This window comes from Scardinius erythrophthalmus, assembly GCF_964197995.2.
Source record: "Scardinius erythrophthalmus genome assembly, chromosome: 1".
NCBI classification, from domain to species: Eukaryota; Metazoa; Chordata; class Actinopteri; order Cypriniformes; family Leuciscidae; genus Scardinius; species Scardinius erythrophthalmus.
Window position 1 is genome coordinate 42,541,926 of NC_138221.1, and position 21,679 is coordinate 42,563,604.

At 37.9% G+C, this 21,679-nt stretch overlaps 1 protein-coding gene across 7 annotated transcripts; it reads right to left on the minus strand.

Annotated features, from left to right (window-relative positions):
• Positions 1-5,973: 5,973 nt before the first annotated feature.
• On the minus strand, positions 5,974-18,752 carry znf207a (zinc finger protein 207, a). Of its 7 annotated transcripts, XR_014031178.1 has the most exons (17): positions 18,519-18,652; positions 17,183-17,309; positions 16,965-17,103; positions 16,701-16,880; positions 16,537-16,612; positions 16,383-16,453; positions 16,116-16,261; positions 13,592-13,813; positions 13,102-13,258; positions 11,775-11,949; positions 11,497-11,575; positions 10,423-10,477; positions 9,178-9,272; positions 7,969-8,190; positions 7,179-7,523; positions 6,401-6,501; positions 5,974-6,305 (listed from the first exon to the last, which is right to left on the minus strand). XR_014031178.1 is itself a non-coding variant. In XM_081380145.1 (11 exons), the coding sequence occupies exons 1-10, from the start codon at positions 18,557-18,559 to the stop codon at positions 11,789-11,791; spliced, it is 1,320 nt and encodes a 439-aa protein (XP_081236271.1). In that variant the 5' UTR covers positions 18,560-18,652; the 3' UTR covers positions 11,249-11,575; positions 11,775-11,788. The 7 variants fall into 7 exon arrangements, 3 of the variants coding, with proteins under 3 accessions (XP_081236271.1, XP_081236269.1, XP_081236270.1); XR_014031181.1 differs by lacking the exons at positions 5,974-6,305; positions 6,401-6,501; positions 7,179-7,523; ... (1 more) ...; positions 9,178-9,272; positions 10,423-10,477 and adding exons at positions 11,249-11,323; positions 14,976-15,056 and having other exon boundaries at positions 18,519-18,632; XR_014031179.1 differs by lacking the exons at positions 5,974-6,305; positions 6,401-6,501; positions 7,179-7,523; ... (1 more) ...; positions 9,178-9,272; positions 10,423-10,477 and adding an exon at positions 11,249-11,323 and having other exon boundaries at positions 18,519-18,752.
• Positions 18,753-21,679: the final 2,927 nt, after the last annotated feature.

Here is a 21,679-nt window from a genome sequence, read left to right on the forward strand (position 1 = left end):
ACTGACAAAAAGCAATCTACCGAACTTCATGCTCCTTTTTGAACTCTAAACGGATTTTGCCGTTTCATTTCTTCTTCGTCTTCGTCTTTCCACAGCCTTTCGACTTTGAAATTTAGACATTTCGAAAATGGTAGCAAAACGAAGGGATGTCTGATGAGGGGGAAAAAACACCACAACAAGACTGAAGTGTTCTCGTGTGTTTTTTTTTTTTTTTTTTTCAGATGATATATCAAAGTAAATATCACTGTTAAAGTACTCCAAAATCATTAGCCTTTTTGTCTGGAGATGCTAGACGTGTTGTAATGTTTCTAATGGATTCTGTGGGGCCCCCTGGCCTGGTGGCCCTGCCTACCTGTATGATAAGTGTGGCCATTGAGTGCCTATCTGCTGTGGCGCCTCAGGTGCCCACGCTCTGACTTTTGACCCGCTGTGCCAGGCCGGCGCACCAGATGCCAGAACAGACCTGCCTGGGCCGGAGCAGTGGCTCCTTCAGACCTGGCCAATCAGTACGTACTACTACTGCGCCAGCACTCGACCTCGTCTCAACTTCACTCTCATAGACTCTCTTTCTCCCTCTCATGCAAAGATCACTTTAGCTGGAAGTGGACAGGTTCGTTTCATGTACTTTTTATGATCAATTGGGTTTTTCCCTTCTGGAATTGCCAGTGTTGTTTTTTTTTTTGTTTTTTTGTCAACATTGCTGTTGTTATCTTCATTGCTGTTGTTGATGTTATATCGTTATTTTGCGCTTTTTTGTTTTTTGGTCTGTGTGTGTGTGTGTGTGTGTGTGTGTGTCAATGCAGTGGTCTCTATGGTAGCTGCTCTCACCAGCCCCTCTTGCTGCGCATATGCAGAAAACACTCTGATTAAGAGGCACACCTCAGCGTAAACGGCGGCCGCTAACGTCGCCGTGGCTTTTGAAATACGGAATATGGATTGTTTTCGGTCGCGCGCGTAGTTGGCGTAACGAAGAGTAGGTTGATGGTGCTCAGTTTGTCTTCTGCCTCTCCTCTGCACTTTCCTCCAGTTCGGCATCAGAGCCCTGCCAGGCCACACACTGGTGCTTACGACAAAGGGCAGACAGAGTACACTACTTTACCTGGTCGCCTCATCTCACAGTAATAAAAGCAAATGATAACGGAGACTCGGCTCTCCACTTCTATGCAAAGACCGGCCGAGAGGTGCAGTTCACGACCTTCAGCTTCAATCTGTAGTTCTCTCCAAGCCCACTCTTCAGCTTACCAGTTCATTGTGAGAAGGCAGCTTCCTTACGGTGTAGCCTAAAGAAAGAAACCGGCCCGCTTCATTTGAACTAATGACCAGGCCCTCACTGTTTACTCTCTGAATGATCTCTTACATTATGTACATGCAGTCTCAGGGCAGCCTCAGAGAACCCCTAACTGTTTTATCGTTCCGAGGGGGGCGTAGTCATGCGTTCTTGCATTATCCGATGTGGCTTTAAAGATGCTGAATGGACTCGGAGAAGGATTCGCTGGAAGTCCCTCTGTTTTTTAGATCCTAATGTACCTATTCTCGATCGTAGACTTTACCTAGACATGAATCTATCAGAGTGGGACTCGTTACTTCTTGAAATGCGTTTTGATGTTTGGTTTTGTAAAGAGCACATGGAGGTGGAGAGGTAGAATGCAGGTTGGCACCAAGACAGACGGGTAGCACCTTGTCCCGGGTATCAAATATACGCCTGGGAGGACTGCTGAGAATTAAACAGGGAATCCAGAATGTTTAGGTGCACTGTAGATGGTTCACATTTGGGTACATCTTTTTTTTAAACCAAAAAAGGTTTTTGTCTCATTATTATTATTATTATTATTATTATTAATGTTATTGTTGAAAAAGGAAACTTTAAATCTGTAGTACACTCTTTGACTGAAGTGCTTCTCTCTGCAAGCCTTTGACGCCCTGATGTGGCGGACAGATGACTCTGGGGTTTGCTGTATTGATGGTATTATACTCTGTCCCGACCCAATACTAGGGGAACGGTACAGATTATTTTCTATTTTTTTTTTTTTTTTTTTTTTAACAGGTCCAGGTCCACATGGACCTATTGTATCAGGAGGCCTGGGGCACATGCCAGTTGATACCAAGTCTTAAAAGGGAGAAATCCCTTTCTGGAAGAATTCTTTTTTTTCTTTTCTTTTTTTTTTTTTTTTACTTCACACTCGAGTGACACTAGCAACAATCACTATTGCCTGTTTTTGAAGATATATATATACATATATATTTTTAACTGCCTTTCTCTAAGCTGTACTCGAGACCACAGATTGAAAAAAAAAAAAAAAAAAAAAAACATCCAAAACTTAAAATCCAGAGGAATGCCTGGCAGACTAGCTAGCTAGCTTAAAAGTGGGCATACTGGGTCTTATCTATAGGACTAATGTACCCCAGCTCCACGAGAATGGCTCAGATGCAACTTTGTGTAGGTAAGAAGTCCGCTTCGATCGTACAAAATAACAGGGGCAGTGCCTGGGTGGAGATGACCTCTAAGAAAATCAAATCCTTTGGCTAGAATATGCACATGCTGGTTGATATACATGTACATCTGAAATCCTGTGTATGTATAGAACTGGTTATATATTTATATATATTTTTTTTTTTCATTTACTTTTACTTTTTTTCCAGGCCTGAGTAACCCCCTGTTTCCTTCTCTCCATGAATTTAACTAGATGATAAAGGCATAAACATATCAAAATTATACAAATGACAAAAACACAAATACTTGAATCAAAAGAAGCGCCAATAATGTAATGTGAAATTTTTTTGTAATAATTTTGTCATTCATACACTTCCAAGCTTTTTGATAACATCTGTTCAAACTGAACGAAAAACAAAAAAAAGTAGTAAAAAAAAAAAACCTAAAAAAACAAAGATAAAAAAAAATGCAAAACGACATCGGTTGTATGTGAGTGTTTGCACAAGATTGCGTGTACTGTATGACGGATGAATGCGTTCGTTTGCCTGTGTGAGTGAGTTCAAACCAATGTATGCTAGTGATTACAGTGGATTTGTTTGCGCCTTTGTTTCATCTTAGAGGTTTTTTTTTTGTCTTTCTTTTGTTGGCTAGTCAAAAATATATTCGGATGTGTATTGTTATTGTATTTGTTATTAGCTTTGTTATTAGAGTTGCACTGAGTGTCTGCTTCCCCTCATTCAGCTAATCGTACAACATGATATTAAAGTACTAAGGGGACAAGGTGACAATTCATGTGTTAATGTTTACTCAAGGACTTATTGAGAAAAATAACAAGTGTGTTTTTATCTGTAATACGATTATCTACCTTATAGTGGCTTTTATTGTGGAATAATCCATGATAAAGAAATGGATTATTTTGAGTATTGCACCATTTTTGTTTTCAGATTATAAACAGAAAAAAAAAAGCAAAATACAAAAAAAAAAAAAAGTATATGAAAATGAAATGTGGCGGGGCGGGGCGGGGCGGGGGGGGGGGGGATCTTTTTGAAGAACTGTGGCCATAGATCGATGTAGAGGGACTTGTAACTCCCCATGTTACACCATGATGAGCTGGATAGACATCTGGAGAAGAGTTTCTTACAAGACTCATTTCAGAGGTGCCTACCTTTCTTGTTTGCTTTTTTTTTATTGTCAATGTTAATTTCTGTTCTAGTTTTCTTTGTGCAAGGCCACCAACAGTTTACAAACATTTCATGTTGTTCTGAAGTTCAAGGAAAAGGAATGTTACGATGGGATTGTCATGAGAAGAGAAAAGAAAGGAAATCCTAAAGGACATATACTTCCATCAAATGAATAACAAAAAACACTTTACAGAATGAAGATTATTGTGCTACTTGCAGAACTCTGGGATTGATCAGTGTTGTCATGTTTTTGTTTTTATTTATGTTGGCAATGTTACTTTCATAGATTATCAAAGCCTGTATTTTTTTTTTTTTTTTTGAAAAAAAAGAGAAAAGAAGACATAGTTGTTCACTATCTTGCACACACAAAAAAAGTGGATCATGTCTCAGGAAGGCAAGGGTTCCAGAGTACCAACTCCACGCCATTTAATGTTTGTTTTTAGAGAAAGAGGATAACAGAAAAAAAAACATAAGCACTGAAGGTTATGGATTTCAGAAGAAGAAAATACCTTTGTTTCTAAATCCGTAGCAGTTACATATTTACCAAATAATGAACTCTTAATGAAAATGGAGTGCTTTATATATAAATCTCTATATTGAAATTGCTTTACATTTTAAACAAAATGATCAATGATTTTGATTGTTCAAAAGACGGTGAAAGAACATACAAATGCTGTATGTGTGATTCTTTATTGTATTTTCTTAACATGAGGTCCCTTCCTGTTGAAATCAGGACCATTGTGCATTACTATTTCTTTCCTCTTTGTCATTCTGTCTCCTGTGGCGGGTATTACATGATGAGAACTAAAAACGAGGGTTTGGGGGCAGGGTTTCTGTATCAATTTGATCAATTTAAAGAAGAAAAAAAAAGCTGGTTTATACGGATCATGATCTATGCACAAGGGGGGGTGGGGTTCTTAAAGCCTTTGTGACCCATCTCTCACTGGGATTAGAGGGAATCTTTTTTTTTTGTGTCTTTTTTTTGTGCTCATTTGCTCTGTTGTCTCCCTCCCCCACCAACCCCATCTTACTTCCCATTTTTTATGTTTCTTACATACAGTACATCGCCATGCTGTGTATTCCTAAACCAATGAACGTCTCATTCTGAAGCACTGTGGGGTTTTTTTGTAGCCCATGACTTTCAAGGTTGTCTGTGTTCTTTGTGTGACTGACTGACTGAGTGAGTGAGTGAGTGAGTGAGTGAGTGAGTGAGTGTGTGTTACTGGGATGAGTGTGGGTGGAGATACTGGGTTGCTTTTGCCTTTTGTCAAGGAATATGTCTGTACTGAGATTTTAAGAAGTCAATGGCTTTTGATGGGGGTTTTTTCCCTCTCTTTTCCTCTTTTTCTCTCTCCTCATAGAATGTGATTGTTGACATGCACCGAAAAAAAATGTTTTCAACTATGGAGCTTCTTTCAAACAATTAATAAATTGCATTTTTGTTCTTGGCTGTAACGAATTTGGTTTGGTCATTGCATATTAGTGTTGTGATGAATAAAGGTAAAGTGTGATGCTGGGATTTTCTTCCTGTTTTCGGTCAAAGTCCATAGTAATCGATTGTCGAGTTCACGCGCGTGATCATAGGTAACTAAACCTATGCGTGTGAACTCGACAATCGAATCGATTACTATGGACTTCGACCGAAAACAGGATGTAAATACAGGTATGTGCGCTGGCTGAAATAACATAATTTTTATTCATATCTTTCACATCTACTGCAGTCAGATTCACCCGTGTTCACTCTGAAGGAATCACTCACATTTTCTGTGCACTTGTAATGACACATCAAGGATGTTAAGAGGCTAAAAGCAGGTTTAAAACTTGCCCCATTGAAGTCAACAGGGTGCAAATTTTAAAAAGAGGATAACATGGTGTAGGCAACACCGATTTTTGTCCTCGTTCTCTGTACTGACAGCACTCCAAATGTACAAAAAAATGAGTTCAATGTTAAAATTGACCGGAGTCATTGTACTCTTCCAATATGAAAAATGCTTTGGTAAAGTAGTGTGGGATGACATTTATTTAGGGATTTGGATTGAATAAAAATAAAGATGCCCATGACAAATTATTAGAAAGTATCCAACCTGTATTAACCCTTAAAATAAGAATATTTTAAATTTCTTCTTTAAAACAACCAGGTTAATGGAAGCACTTTTAACCCAATTTGATCATTTTTATCCCAGTAAATTAGGTTATACTATTATTATTATGATTATTATTATACAATACTCATAATAATAATAATACTTAATTAAATATTTTTTGGTCTGTATATTGTCATTTGCAATTATGTTGCCATGGCAGTTAATTATGCATTACATTAATTAAGATGACGGAATATTTGTACTCTTTTATTTATTTGTCATATCACAGGACAGAGAAATATTTACATTTTAGTTTATGTCTAAAAGCAATAGGCCACTTAAACTGTGTAGTTGTAAATGGATCCAAATAAAAGCTGCAATTTTTTCTTCTCCTTTTTTCTGATGCTGATGCCACTTGATCTGTCCTTTTGGGGGATCTATAGTTTTCCCAGCATAGTCTTTCTATTGGATTTGGTCCAGCCCGGAGCAGATCTTTCAGGCTCATGGTGGACAGATCCGCTAATGGTTTGCACTGCTTCCTTGCACACTTGACATGTCTTCATAAATCGGAACTGCAGTTTGATGCTCTGGCTGAGCGTTTGGCTTTTTCTGAGGACAAGAAAGAGGGGCAATTTTAACTTTAAGAATGGCACACAACACAATTGCTTATATGTTAAATGAAGTGTTCAGCTGTGTGACCTTACATGTGTCAAAAAGAGAGCGATAAGTGTGAGTAGGAGCAGACTCACTCCTACAGAGATGGTATAGATGAGCAGAGAATACCTCCTACAGGAGCACTGCTCACCTAAATCAAACAATGAGAGTATGAGGTCAGATGTGAGCGAGCTTTTCCATCACTACAGCTAAATATATTTGGGCTAGCGGTGGGGTCTTATCTCATGTTTTGTTTTTTCCAATTTATCTGACTCTTAGTGACAGTTTTAATTCAATGTTATATGTGACTCTGGACTACAAAACCAGTCACAAGGGTAATTTTTTAAATTGAGATTTATACATCATCTGAATAAATAAGCTTTCCACTGATGTATGGTTTGTTAGGATGTGACAATATTTGGTCGAGATACAACTATTTGAAAATCACAGCAAAAAAATGGAAACATTGAGAAAATCGCCTTTTATGTTCGCGATTTTGCTGCATCCACTCACAAAAATAAACTTTATATATATTTATGGTAGGAAATTTACTAAATATCTTAATGGACCATAATCTTTATTTAATATCCTAATGATTTTTGGCATAAAAGAAAAATTTATAATTTGGACCTATTGTTGGCTATTGCCATAAATATAGCCGTGTGACTGGTTTTGTGGTCCAGGGTCACATCACATAAATATAATTGACAGGTTGTCCCAACCTTGCGCAATTAAACATCAGCAGAAATGCAGTGCAGAACTCCACCAATATATAATGTGTGTATATATATCCTTTTTACAATTAAATATAAAGAAACATTTTCCAACCTGCTGCCTTCACAAACAGAAAAAGGGCTGTGTTCACCGAATCTGATGCATTTCCCGAGAAATCACAGACATAAAGCCCTGTGTCTGTGAGTCTTAAATCAGAAAGAGTCACAGTAATTTCGCCTGTCTGGAGAAAATTGGGCTGTCCGGAGATCTTGATACGTCCCTCAATTCCTGGATCTGCTCTCACGCCTTCATCTTCAGAGATGTTCATCACACTTTCTGAATGAGCAAACCTTCGCCGCAGGTACAGATGCGATGGGTGTGATTTACTTGCTTGTGTAACACAAAATATGTCCACTGATTCACCCTCAAGCCTTTGGATGTAATGATAATTTTGAAATGCTGAAAAGTGTTAATGAAAGGATTAAACTCATGAAATTCCATGCTTTTGCATTGTTGGACATATGAATAACACGCTTTTTTTTATTTTATCAAGCTCTATACACATAAAATAGATTAGTTCACTGGTACCCCTATTACAGAGAAGGCCAATCAATAACTTAAAATGGTTATGTATAATCAAGTCTACATACTTAAAATGTATAATATGTTTAAAAGCATCACCTGTTGTGATTCTGCATGTTCAAAAAGTCTGATGAGACACCTGTACTATATTAGCATACATCTGAGGTTAAGAGCTCAGTGTTATTGCTACCAAAAAAATAACTATTTCTTAAAATGTTTGAGATTGAATGCTTAATTTCTGAAATGTTTTTCAAGTAACCTTGACTGAAATTTAACAGCTTACAATAAACATTACTATGGTATCCCATTCAGAGTGACGTACCTAAAGTTTGCTCCAATAAAATCCAGAGAAATAAACAGGCTCTCATAGTGCACTTATTAAACGTTTTAAATATCCATGACAAGTTTTACATGCATCTCTCCTCAAAGCGTTGATTCTGCTTCTAGGACTGTTCTCTTTTCATCTCGGCAGAGCTCCACCCAAGCACAGGAAGTTCAGCAGACACGCATATTAGTATTTTCAGTGTAGGGAGGTGTGTTACCACTGAAAGTACAGCGTTATATAAATATGATTTGTAGAGTAAATGTTTCCACATTTGTACCAACATATTTTCTTCTCTGGCAGTTTATTCCAGCATTGACATTGTTCATCATTCATTTAAAGCACAGATTATTTCAAGTAATTTAAAGCTCAGATTTGCAGGAAACTTCTCTTATTCTTTATGAATTCTTTTCTTCTGTACTCTCATCCTTTTGATGTTTTAACTAATACACTTAATATTGTTCAGTTGTTACTTGCCCAGTTTCACAGACAAGGCTTAAGCTAGTCCCGGACTAAAATACATGTTTGAGCTGTTTTAACAAAGTCCGCGTGAACCGGAAGTTGCAAACGACTTTTCTCCAGTGTTATGATGTATTTCCCAGTGAAACGGAATATTGAACAGAGGGCAGGGTTTTACTCTAGCGCTCCTCCTCTCCATCTCTCGCTCATAGCAGACTAACGGTTTGAGGGGAGTGGTTAAGCGTTGCCCAAACCAAGCCGTCAAACCTACGTCATCAGCGAAGGTCCTCCAATGCAGAGGGGAGGGGCATTTTCAGATTTTGATTAAAGATTACTTGTTCACCACAAAACGATTAATTTAGGCAAACAAAGTAAATATGGTCAATTTTGATTTCATGTGGACTTTAAAGAAACTTCCACTGACATATAAAATATATCGGAGTCTTTTTTTTTTTTTTTTTTTTTTAAGGCACGTTTATAAAAGCTACTTAAATGTCCTAAATGAACGAAGCCCTGTCTGTGAAACCAGGCCTATACATATGACCAAATATACATATAAATAATACACAGCTCATTTGTTTTTATTTTAGTTTTTATTATTTTCAAATGGGACAAAAGGAAAAGGCAACTCACTTTGTGCTGCACTTTACTGGAAAGACAAACTCAAAACTCAAAATCTCAAGTTCACCCTGTACAAAGGAAAATGAGTACAGATATAGAAAATTGGGGACTAAACCTAACCAAACTTACCAGGCAAATTATTAGTTGACAGTGAACCAGAAAGCAGTGTCTTTTGCTTTTAACCAAATCTCAACTCTGTAAAGGGGGTCCTGGATTACGTTTTCCTTAAAAATCAAGGGGAACTGATCAGTAGCAAACGGACAGATATTAGAAACAAAGAACCACAAAAAACAAAACTCACAGACAGTACTTTACAAAACACAAAACCATCGAATTCATATGGTTGGCTAGATGCTAAACGATTCCTTGAAGTAGTAGTTCTGTGGATTGATACCATTAGTGCCATGCCAAACATCTCCAAAACCAGTGAAAGGTTTTCAATAAATATTCTGGATTTTCAACAATGCTTGTGGACAGAATCTGTGGCATCCTGAAAAATGTCATCTCATCCTTGGGTTTGTAAAAATGGGAACTACATTACACACATGTAATGTTTATATGCAAGTTGCATTTTCTAAGGACTTGTTAGCTAGCATAACTGCTAAACTTTCATTAATTGCATATCCATTTCCCATTTGTTTAGTACAAACTGCGAGACGAGTCATTGTCTGTGCTAATCGACAGAATGCCATAGATGTGGTTGAAAATAACAACATATTCTATTAACACACTACCATTCAAAAGTTTGGGGTCAGCAAGATTTTTCAATGTTTTTAAATTTAAGAGAAATCTCATTCACAACAAGACTGCATGTGTTTGATCAAAAATACAGAACTTTTCTATTTTAATATTATTTTTTTCTTTGATGCAGAGCTGAATTTTCAGCATCATTACTCCAGTCTTCAGTGTCACATGATCCTTCAAGTATCATTCTAATATGATGATTTGATGTTCAAGAAACATTATCCTCACTGTTTAAAACGGTTGTGCTTAATATTTTTTTCAGGATTCTTTGACAAATGTACCGTTTAAAAGAACATCATTCATTTGAAATAGAAATGTTTTATAACTTTTGTATAAATGTCTTTATTGCCACTTTTAATCAAATGAATGCATCCCTGCTAAATAAAAATACTACTTTCTTTCCCCACCCCCCCAAAAACAAATCTTACTGACCCCAAACTTTTGAAGCATATTTGTGTGCATTTAACATGTTAGCTAAAACGGAGTTAGTTATGAAAATTCCCCTGATATTAATAAAACTGGGGGCCATCACCAAACTTGTTCTAAGTTTGGGGACGTTTGCATCCAACAGCCAAATGACTGTGAGGCCCCCTGAATACAGAAAGTAAAGAGAGAAAATGTGAGACTTGCCTCAGCCTGTGCAGGGCAACACTGAGACTCTGCCTCAGCCAGTCCCATGGCATTGCTACAAGGAGAAGAGAAATCCTCAGTTTAGGACAACAACCACAGGGAACTACAGTCACAGCCTTACCTGCATCTTCCTGAAAATCACAGTCAAATAGTGAGCTTTAGCCGGTTCATTCAGTCTTTCACAAGACGGTGATCTTCAGGAAGACTGCCATCTGAATGGTTGTTTATCTCTTTGAGAGCCATATGTTCTTGCATAAGGAGTTGAACATTTAAAGGGGTCTTAAACATCTAGGTCCACTGTTTTTCCCACACCAAATAGTCAAAATTGAGCTTTTCATTGATCGGTTTCTACTTTGTCTCTGAACATTACAATTTAATTGACTTTCTGTTGAAGCATCTTAAGCACCCTCAACTGTTAAGTTCAGGGAACTTGTTAGTTTTATCTCGTTGGTTGTACGTTGTTCAGGAATAATGGAATCTATCCTATCCTTACTGAGCTTCCGAACACCAAATAGGCATCACTGATGTGTAAATGTCAGACATCGTGAGATGTTTTGAGTTGCATCAAGTTTACATGGTACAAAACCACTTTCTTTCAAAAGATCAGAGACATGTAATTCCTCATGATTTGACCCCTTTAAACTCGAACTTCAATATGAAAGAACATCAAACGTGGATGCAAACGCTTCGGCTTTCCTCGCACTCATAAATGCATTCCAGCACACGCTAAACACTGCTTTCATACAAATAACAGCCATCACGTGGATCATTTGAAGTACAAACCTTACGGAGTTGTCCTTTACTCGCTCATGAAAAAACAGCCGTTAGATTTCAATAGTTTATTACAATTCATAGTGGAACAGTACAGATATCATTCACAGGAGTCCTTTTGTTATTGGCCCTACAGAGAGAACACTGTAAATGTAGACAAGCAGACACAGAAAAATAAACTCAACAGTGACAGCTATCTGAAGCCCTCACCGAGCAACGCTGGGGACAGGACGTCCAACAGCACCTATGGGTGCTGCGAAGGCTTCACACTTTTAGTACAGTAGTATATTTACAGTGACTTGCCTTGATAAAGGTGCTGTACGAAACTCCAGCCGCTTCAAATTATTACGAACCATATTTACTACACTTCACTTCTAAAAACCTAAACAAGACATGAGAAAAAAAGCCAAACTGTATGATCTGCAACAAAGGGAAGGTCCAAATAAAAGACTTGGTAAAATCAAATGTCCCATGCGTTACACAGTTTGATTACTCCATCCCCTCATTTCAAGAAGGGTTACGGTTACTGATCTGGATTGTAAAGAACGCCACTAGATGTTAAAATGGTTGAATCACCAAACCTAATGAAGACGCTTCAATATCGGCCTCCAGGAGACATTACTGGAGGTCTCATGCCAATGGCAGGCCGAGGGGGAGCGGCCTGGTAAGGAGGAACCATGGGTGGGGCTTGCCCATACGGTGGCATCCCTCCTGGGACGTACCCAGGCACTGCTTGAGGTGGAGCACCATATGGCCCTACATGAGAAGAAACCGATTAGTTGCAAAGTTTAGGGTTGGCAAGACTCTTATTATGTTTTTGAAAGAGTATCTTATGTTCATCAAGGCTGCATTTATTTGATCAAAAATAGTAAAAACAGCAATACTGTGAAATACTATTACAATTTAAAATAACTTTTTTCTATTTTAATATAGTTTAAAATGGAGTAATGGCTGCTGAGAACCAAATAACAGTCTTCAATGGCTACGTTTACATGGACACTTTTTGTTTCAAAAGGAATGAATTCATTCCAATTGATGAATCTGAACGTAGTGTTTACATGAACACTAAATATTAGTGTGGGTTGATGCGCGTGTCAATATGTCGCAAGCTTCAAACCGGAATGGATTTTTATGACATGCAGGCTTTGCGCATTCTACTCCCCTACATTGCTTCTTTTTCATTTTGGGTCCTAATTAGGAGACGACGAGCACATGAACCGTTGTGCCTCCCTGCTTGTATTAAATCGAGCAGTGCTTCCCACACCCAAAACAAGGCGTCTTTGGACGAGAGTCCGAAACAAGGACTGGTGGGACGTTGTCCTGCTCCACTTCACAGACGCAGAGTAAAAGTAGAATTTTAGAATGACTGACGAGACACTCATTATATGACAGGAAGAACAGCTCATTCCGCGCGTCATACATCATTACACCATTTCTATGTCATTGCATATACGCAGTACTTTCCAGTTTCTGTTTTCAATCCGATCAAGTGTTTACATGTCCTCTCGATCGGATTACAAAAGTTTTAAACCACCCCTTATGATTTGGCCAATTCATACGAATTGATGTGGTTACTTGTGACTTATTCCGACTGTGCAAGCAGTCCGACTAATATGCTGATTTAAAGCTCAGGAAACATTTATTATCATTAATGTGGAAAACAGTTAATATTTTAGTGGAAACATTAATGCATTTTTTCAGGATTCTTTAATAAAGAAAGTTCAAAATAACAGCATTTATTTGAAATAGAAATATTTTGCACCATTATAAATGACTTGACTGACACTTTTGATAACTGCATTCTTTCTGAATAACAACTATTAAAGAGTAGTGTAACAAGACATTTTCGCTCTTATTTTGATATTCAGTGGGCATCCAAAAGTCTGAGAGCACTTATATGCACCTTACCTTGCATGGGATGCCTAACACCCGGCTGCTGCGCAGGAATGCCCTGCTGAGGAGGCAACACGCCTCCCATTGCTGCGACTGGTGGGGAAGATATATGGGCCTGTCCCGCACTAGGGATTTTACACTGGTAGCGAGGCAGCTGTGCTCGCAACTCCTCCTGTCAAACACATAAAGCAAAGCGTGCAGGGCGGTAAGACATAAATATGGACTTTTTTGTTTTCTTTCTTTTGTTGAACGCAAAAGAAGATATTGTAAAAAAATTAAGTCACTGGGGTCCAGTGTTGTTTTGGACCTTTTTGACTTTCACTGTCTGAACAAAAACGTTCTTCGAATTTATGTTCCACAGAGGAAAAGAAAGTCACAGGTTTGGAACTAGACAGTCTGGGACAATGAACCAGGTGTTTTATCAAATGCAAGCATGCACTATTGATAGCTGACCAGTTATTTCTGCAAAGCTTGAAAGACAAAGCACAGAAACAGGTTCACTTACCAGTGATATGTCTTCATCAGGGTGGATCAACTTACTGGTTGCACTGGTAGTGGTGAGGGTGGCGGGCTTACTTGTGACTGGGGTGCCCGGTTTGGCCACAGTGCTGCTCGTGTTGGCAGCAGCAGTGGTGGAGGACTGGGTGTAGGCTGGGAATGTGGGTTTAGGCGCAGCAGAAGGAGGTGCAGAAGCGCTCACGGCTACACCAGAACCAGCCTGCTGGACCTGAAGTGAGACAAAAGTGCAGATTAGATACATTCAGGGATTCAACTCAATGCTGCACTTAGGTACTACAGTTAACAGAAGCAAAACAGATTCTTAAAAGCCTGAATACAGTGGCCCCACAAAGCATTAAAGTCACACTTGATATACAATGCAAGATATAACAGAATCCCAAAGTGTTACTTAATTTATTTAGAAATAGAGAGCAAGCACACTTCAAGAAAAATACTGCCATCTTAGCTCACTTAAAAAGTCAATATTTAGAAACACTAATTTAATAACAGTTAAATGTAATATTTTTTTTCATACTGTACATTATAATGGTGTTATGTCTAAACTGATTTTAGTTTAAGAGTATTATTTTTTATTTAGACAAAATAGTATAGAGTTAATATCATCCATAACATTATCCACCCATATTTCAGCAACAACCCGGTCGTGCAGGTTTACGCTTTGCAACATTAAGAAAATCAGACCCTTCCTGTCAAAGTATGTGTCGCAACTTCTTGGCCAAGCTCTAGTCATTTCAAGGCTGGACTACTGCAACGCTCTACTAGCAGGCCTTCCAGCCAGCGCAACTAACCTCTGTAGATGATCCTGAACACGGTAGCCAAAACCCATGTCACACCCCTCCTGATCTCACTCCACTGGCTCCCAGTTGCAGACAGAATTAAATGTAAAGTTTTGATGCTGGCATTGTGGACTGACTACCTCAATTCACTCCTGCAAGTGTACTGTCCCTCCTGCCAGCTAAGGTCACTGAATGAGCGACTGGTTTTAAATGATAAAAACACAGAGTGTCAAACAAAATAAAGTATTTGGACACTTTCTGGTTGTAAAAAGTGGATCATGATCAAGTGCCCCAATGAGTCCAAATACTTTTTGGGGCCACTGTATTTATACAGAGTTAAAATGTGACTATGAAAAGTGACTATGAAGGTGTATTTTAAAGAAAGAGAAACACTGAGTTTAAAAGAGAAAATCAAGCTGTCTATCACTTATCAGCCTCGATTAAAAATCTCTTTTGATTCTTCTGAAGCACTACAGATGTCCTCAAGAGCAAAGGCAATTATTCTAAGAGGCAGTCTGAGGTCTGTCTGCTGTCACATGCCATCAATAGTTTTAAGAAGCAGCTCTTTCACCGAGTCAGCAAGCTACTGCATACTTGGGACAGCGGTTTAGAGGATGCTGACAAAGTGTCCAGACTGGAGGAGGCTGAGCTTGTGCTTGGAGCTCGAGTGCCCATCTGCAGCATGGAGAGAGAGCACACAGTAAAGACCCTGTTTAATTCTGGACATGACTGCTGCTCACAAAAACTATCATGAACACACTTAACACTGAACCTCTGGTCATTTAAAACTGCGCTCTAAAACTACCAGCACTGAGGGTTTTTAAATTAGCCCCTCTTAGGTTTATCCATTTCACATTTTGGTCTCTTGAGAATTTCCACAACAACAACAACAACAACAACAAAAAAAAAAAGGATAAAAAAAAAGAAAAAGGGATAACTTTTACTTTAAAAAAACAAAGCAATATTTTTCATATATGCACCAGAATTTTTTATGATTTGTTTTTAATAAAACAACTAATAATTATCATATTTTTTTCATTTAATAACAATTAAAGCAATAACAGTCTAAAAACTTTGCATGTAACTATGAATGGGACCCCCTCGAAAACGAGATGGTACATCTTTACAGGTTTATCCTAATAATAAATAAACTTGAATATAATTCATACACTTTTATTGGAAAACACTTTCACTTTTATTGTCCACTTTCAACCACTTCTGTCCTAATTTCTTAGAGGGGAGGGTCAGTGGGTGGGTAAATGTATGGGCTTTATCAGATCTTTTGTGGCTGTTCGCATGCATTTGACCACATGAGCATCTACACTATGAAAACAATCCGGTCAAATGAGTTTGACTACCTCCGGAAGTGGTGGAAAGTGGACAAGCTCAAAACGTTTTAGACCCCGTTTACACCTGTAACTAGCGTCCTACACTCGTGATCCGATCGACCAAAACACATCTTAATACAAGGTGTAAACAGGGCCTTAGATACTTTGAGTTTGAGACTCCTGGTTCAGAAGCATTGGGAACCTGAAAACATCACTGTCAGTAGCATGAAGTGATGCAAAAGTGTTAATAATCCTGGTCTCTCTTTCTAACCAAAAACTGACCGTACAGTATTTTCCTTGGTATGAGTCAAATCAGTCCCTGAAAGTGACATCAGAAAAAATAAAGACATTTAATTTGACTTAAGATGCCTTTCGGTTCTGCAACTAGCAAGGAAGGGCAGCATACCTGTCCTGCACTGGGAAACAGTGGCTTGGAGACACTTGGCTGTGGCGTGGACACTCTGGTGGCAGGCATAGCTGGCCGGGTGGTAGTAGGAGGAGCCTGCGCCATGTGGGGTATGCCAGGGTGATGGCCCATGGGAGGAGGAATTCCTGTAATACCACAGTAATCAAATCAATTTACCACAATAATAAAATAATTATGAACACCTGAAAAAAAAAAACACGTTTCTCTTATATACATACTGAGCCTTAAATTGAAAGGTTCCTGTACCTGGTGGCATGCCTGGCATCATTGGGGGCATTCCATGTGTAGGTGGCATCATGCCACTCATTGGCATCATGCTATTGATTACATGTAACAGGAAGGAAAGGTTATTGAAAGAAACATGTTTACAACATGGATGAGCAATATTCAGAAAGCTTACCCTGGAGGCATCCCTGGCATGACAGGGGGCATCCCTGGCATCATTGGGGGAACACCAGGCATCATTGGGGGCATTCCTTTGAGATAAGTAATTTAGGAGACACATAATAAATATACTATGCATAAAAGCTTGAACTGGTTGTTTTGTATTATTACAAAGCACACCTGAGTAGCTTCCGTGTGGCATCCCTGGAGCTGGGACAGGGGCCATTCCTGGCTGAGTCATGGGGGCGTAGGCTGCCTGAGGCTGTACGGTTGATGCTGGCTGTTGGAAGGACGGTCCAGCCTCTTCGTCCTCATCATCTTCATCAGAGTCATCTTGGTTCTGTCTTTTCTTTTGATTTTCTGTTTACACAAAGCAGGGGCATATTGTTATTATGGGTTTACGTGGGCTACAAAAAAAGCAAAATATGAAGTTAAATGTGCTACCCTGTGTTTTTTGTTCAAGTACACGTCGTCTCTCCTCCATGTCTTTCTCTGGAATTCCCTCCATTCCATAGATCTCCAGTTCTATGTCAGTCCTTCCAGGTATTGCATTAGGGACACCATCGATAGTTTCTTTGTGAACCTTCAATAAACAAACAAAAAGTTTAAGACATACAGTAAACATATTACACATATGCACAAAATCCCAATGACATATGTACCTGCATACAGTGGATGGCCAGACCAGGACCTGTGTATAACTTCTTGTGACATATGTGACACTTAAAGTGCTTGGCCTTCTGGTGTTGAATGAGAATCTTTTCATCATCAAAATCCCTGTTACAGTACCTGGGTTTGCGGTTAAAGTCATATAAACAAGAAAAACAAATCCTAACAGAAAGCCAGAAAAGTCATTCAGGCAACATTATTAGCATAAGGATGCTTAAATATTTTGGCCCACTTCTTTCATAAACACCGGTGGTCCTCGACCTTTTCGCCTACAAGTTCCCCCATTTTCCACAATAATAAGCAAAGGCCATGTGACATTCTCCAGTTCTTTGTGATTTACTGAATAAGGATTGAGGATAAGGATTTTTCTACCTGATAAAACATTTTAGAGGAAAATGAATATCATTATAAAAATGCCCATAGCTTAATTTTACTTCAACTAAATAAATATTTTATTCATTCATAGGACTTTTGAAGTTCTAGAAATCACACTTTTAAAAGTATGCTTACACATTCTGCACATGGTTGTAAAAAAAAAAAAAGCCAAACAATTAAAAATAAATGAATTTCTTATTTAACAACTTGTTTTGTCTGATTTAAAATAACATGGCCAGCAAGTGGACCCTGGTCCCATGGTTGAGAACCACTGTCATAGTATGATAGCTAGATGGTGTGAAGTTTAGGCACTAAAATGGCTATGAAAGCAGATACATTTGTTTAATATATGACTATCAACATAACTTTTTTTGTGAATGATCAATTGAGGAATTTAGCATTCAAATGTTGTTGTATAATAACCATGAAACTGTTTATTTCCTTGTTGACTGTTCTCCACGTTATTAACATAATGGTAATTATTGTTACCGGAAACGTTGCACTAATCTACAAGTAACAAATAAACAGACATATAAACAAAAAATCATTTCAATCTCTATCGTTAGATATATCATGATGTATCAAGTCAGTGAATTAGTAGGTCTTCGCTTCACACCGAGGTCCTGGTCACCATGACCAGGTTTATTTTGTGATAGTGACCGACTGACTGTTCATTATAATAACGCGTTTGATCCACCATCACCAGCTGAAGGATAAGGACAAAGACTGGACTGTGACTTAATATTTACTCAGCGATCAGACGGGCTTTCAAGCGCCTATGACGTCTTGGGAGTAAAGCACATAGCTCAGTATGTTTTTGAGACACAGCCTTGATATCAGAGAAACATGCGAACAATGCATTAGCCATCCGTAAACAGGAAGTGAGCCAATCCCTTCAAATAATCCAAGCGAAAATTTTAGAACAACAATACGATAGCTTTAAAAGAAGGATACCAACACCAGGGCTTCATCTGCTTCTTCTTTTTTCTCCCCATGATTTATTTAACAGCCTTTTCCGCAATCAGCACACTGACACCTACTAAACTATTAGCAGAAACAAAATGGAGTAAACAGGACATGACGACGGCATTTTCCATGCATGCACTGACAACTCTTCAGAAGTAATGCCGCCACTAACTGGACAGGAGGTGCACAGCTTTGGAGGCTGGTTGGTGCTCAAATGACAGCAAAAGTAAAATAGTTTAGTTATCATTTATTTATGTAGGCCTATGTATTTGCCTGGCCATTAAGTTCTTTTCACTTTCCATAGTCACCAACTTTTCTTCACAATCTATTACTGAGAATCTAATTTTACAGGAATAGCAGGGGGAAACATGGTAATAAATAGTTCGCACAATTAATAATTTACTGACCTGTCAGTAAGTGTTAAAGAGTTGACCTCACCGGTGTTTTAATGGTAGGGAGACCGGTGATGGTAGTTACACTTTTATTTTGAGCATCAGTAATTCAGTGTTTGTGCTAGATCTCTCGAACTTTGATAAATGTTGCTCCACATTTGTCTACTACAAACACAACTCAATTGGACATGTACTACACAATCACAGATTGTGTGAGTTAGTGTCAAATACAAGGAGTTTTTTTGTTACAACCTACCACACTACTAGAATGAGTTGTAACACTAGATGGGGATAGATGTAACAATGAGAGGTAGTTTGTTGAAATAAAATCTACACTATTTATGCAAGAACTTCATTGAAGAACAAAGACTAATCACTTTTGAATAAAGTCAACCATTTTAAGTGACAAAAAACATTATAGGCCTATTGTTTCTTTTTAGACTTTGTGTTGGACTGTGTGTTTGTGTGTGTACTGTATTCCTGTCACATTCAGTCACATTAGCTACTGTATGTTGCCCTGCGCCTATTTGTGTGTGAAATTTGCAATATCACATAAAAACATTCTAAAGATGTGCACAAAAAAAAAAAAAACGTATGTGCTCTAATGAGGCGGTTCATGTTTTTTTAGACATGCATAAACTACAATCAAAACACACTTACCATAATCCTTTGATGCTACAAAAAACTCTTTGACTTTGCCTTAATTGATAACTGGACAAACTGGAATCAGTATAAGGGGTCGGTTACATTTTTAATGAACTGTAACCAACTTTCCCCACCCAAAACATAGATGCTGTTTTAGCATGTGGATTTGAAGTTAGCATGAATGAAAAGTATCAAATTAAACTAGAGAAACAGCTATTTTAGGTAGCCTAATGTAAGTCAAATAATTGTAGGATATCTTATAATACAATTGCTAGGCAAAACATAATTTTGATTTTCCTTCCTGAAAATCAGGTTTTTTTTTTCTTTGTTTGTTTTTTAATCATATGTTGCTCACGGTCGGTCACATGCCACTTATTCTCCAGTGAGCTCAAAAAAGTGATTGTGTATGATATTGATGACATCTCTATAGCTCTTTTCTGACAGTGTTACAATTGACCCTGCATTACAACACTCCCCGGTCTCCACCCATAATTCAGTCAGTGTTATGTGTTTTAAATGGCCTTTTGATTTTAATGACAACATTTGAAAGGAAATTTTGATTCTGAGACAGGTTTATGAGTAAAACATTTTATTTTGTACTGTAGTATATATTTAATAACCTCTCAAATGTATTTATTCTCACTTATAAATAAAAAAAGCAGGGAATCGTTGCCAGACTGGCTACACAGCATGCACATATTTTAAAGTGAACACAGCATGTCAAGGCACACTATACTCTCAATGCAATGCATAAAAGCAACAAAATAAGAAGAAGAAGAAAAAAAAAGTTTCCAGAGGTAATTATTTTCTAAGATAAGTTATAAATGTATTTCTCAAAATACTACATTCAGCAAAATCTGAATTAGATGCAGCTAAAACAGTTAAAACAGTGTCTTAAGATCTAGTATGAACCACTAGCAGTTAATCAAGGGACAGTCAGTTGTACTCTTGATTATCAAATGTACATTTTCATGTAACTGACTTTAAAAAGTTATGAACGGTCTTTAAGAAAAAAAATTAAAATTGTCTTAGCAGTTTATGCAACTGGCCCAATGACCTTCAGGAGTAGGATTGAATACCCACTATAGTCTATAAAATCACATGTTATTTAGTTAATTCTTTACAGAACCAAACAAATGACTTTTTTGTTGTTTAGTCCTGTAATCTAGTAGCATCCAGTAGTTCTATAATGTGTTTCTGATTTAGAGTCTGGTAAAAGCAGTCATGTTTTATGTTAAATAAACATGCATTCCTTGTCAGTTTTAAATATAGGCCTAACAGTGCTTTGCATATTTTTTGATATGGACAATCAGAGCTCTTAAAACACGTAAAACATGCAACTTGTGACACTGACATCATGCACTACCAAAAGCCCTTTGTGAACAGATTAATACTACTTTGAGCCACATTTATCATTCACCATAGCACATTCCTTAACAAACGCAAAGCATCCAAATCTAATGCACAGCTTTACTGATAAACTCCCCATCCAGGGCCGCAGCTAGGGTCTTCGGGGCCCCAGTGCAGGTTGTTGTAGTCACCACCTTTCTCCCCTCTAGAAACAGCCCTGTCCCCATCTTATCTAATGCCCTTGTTGTTGCTCCATTTGCAAGTTGTTCAAGGCAACACTAAATCCTGTATTTTACTCTACACAACAATGAGGCCTGAAATATCAGAAAAGGTTGTAAAAAGCAAAGCAGCAGAGATGTCATAAAAGAACATCGTGATCTTTTATAAATAAGATATAAGATATAAATATTTCCACAATCATTTGAAGAGTGCAAATTCTTGATCATTAAATTGTAGCATATGACATGCTTAACTCTCGCTGACCTTTACAAAAATACAAAAAGTCATACAATAATGTAAATCCCTGTATAAACATGCTTTACAATTTATCACTCATTCGTAAATGTTATGAAACATCGGTCAGGAGAGACTATTTAAAATATTCTATTCCTCAGTGTACATTAAAACACCTTCTTCAATATTTTGGTCAATTTTAGGAGGGAAACTTTGGTTGCCACTTGCCATTTATAAAAAATATAATACTGCAATAGGCCTACTATTTCACCATCATTCTCTGTCATTAAGTCTTTCATTGCCTATTAG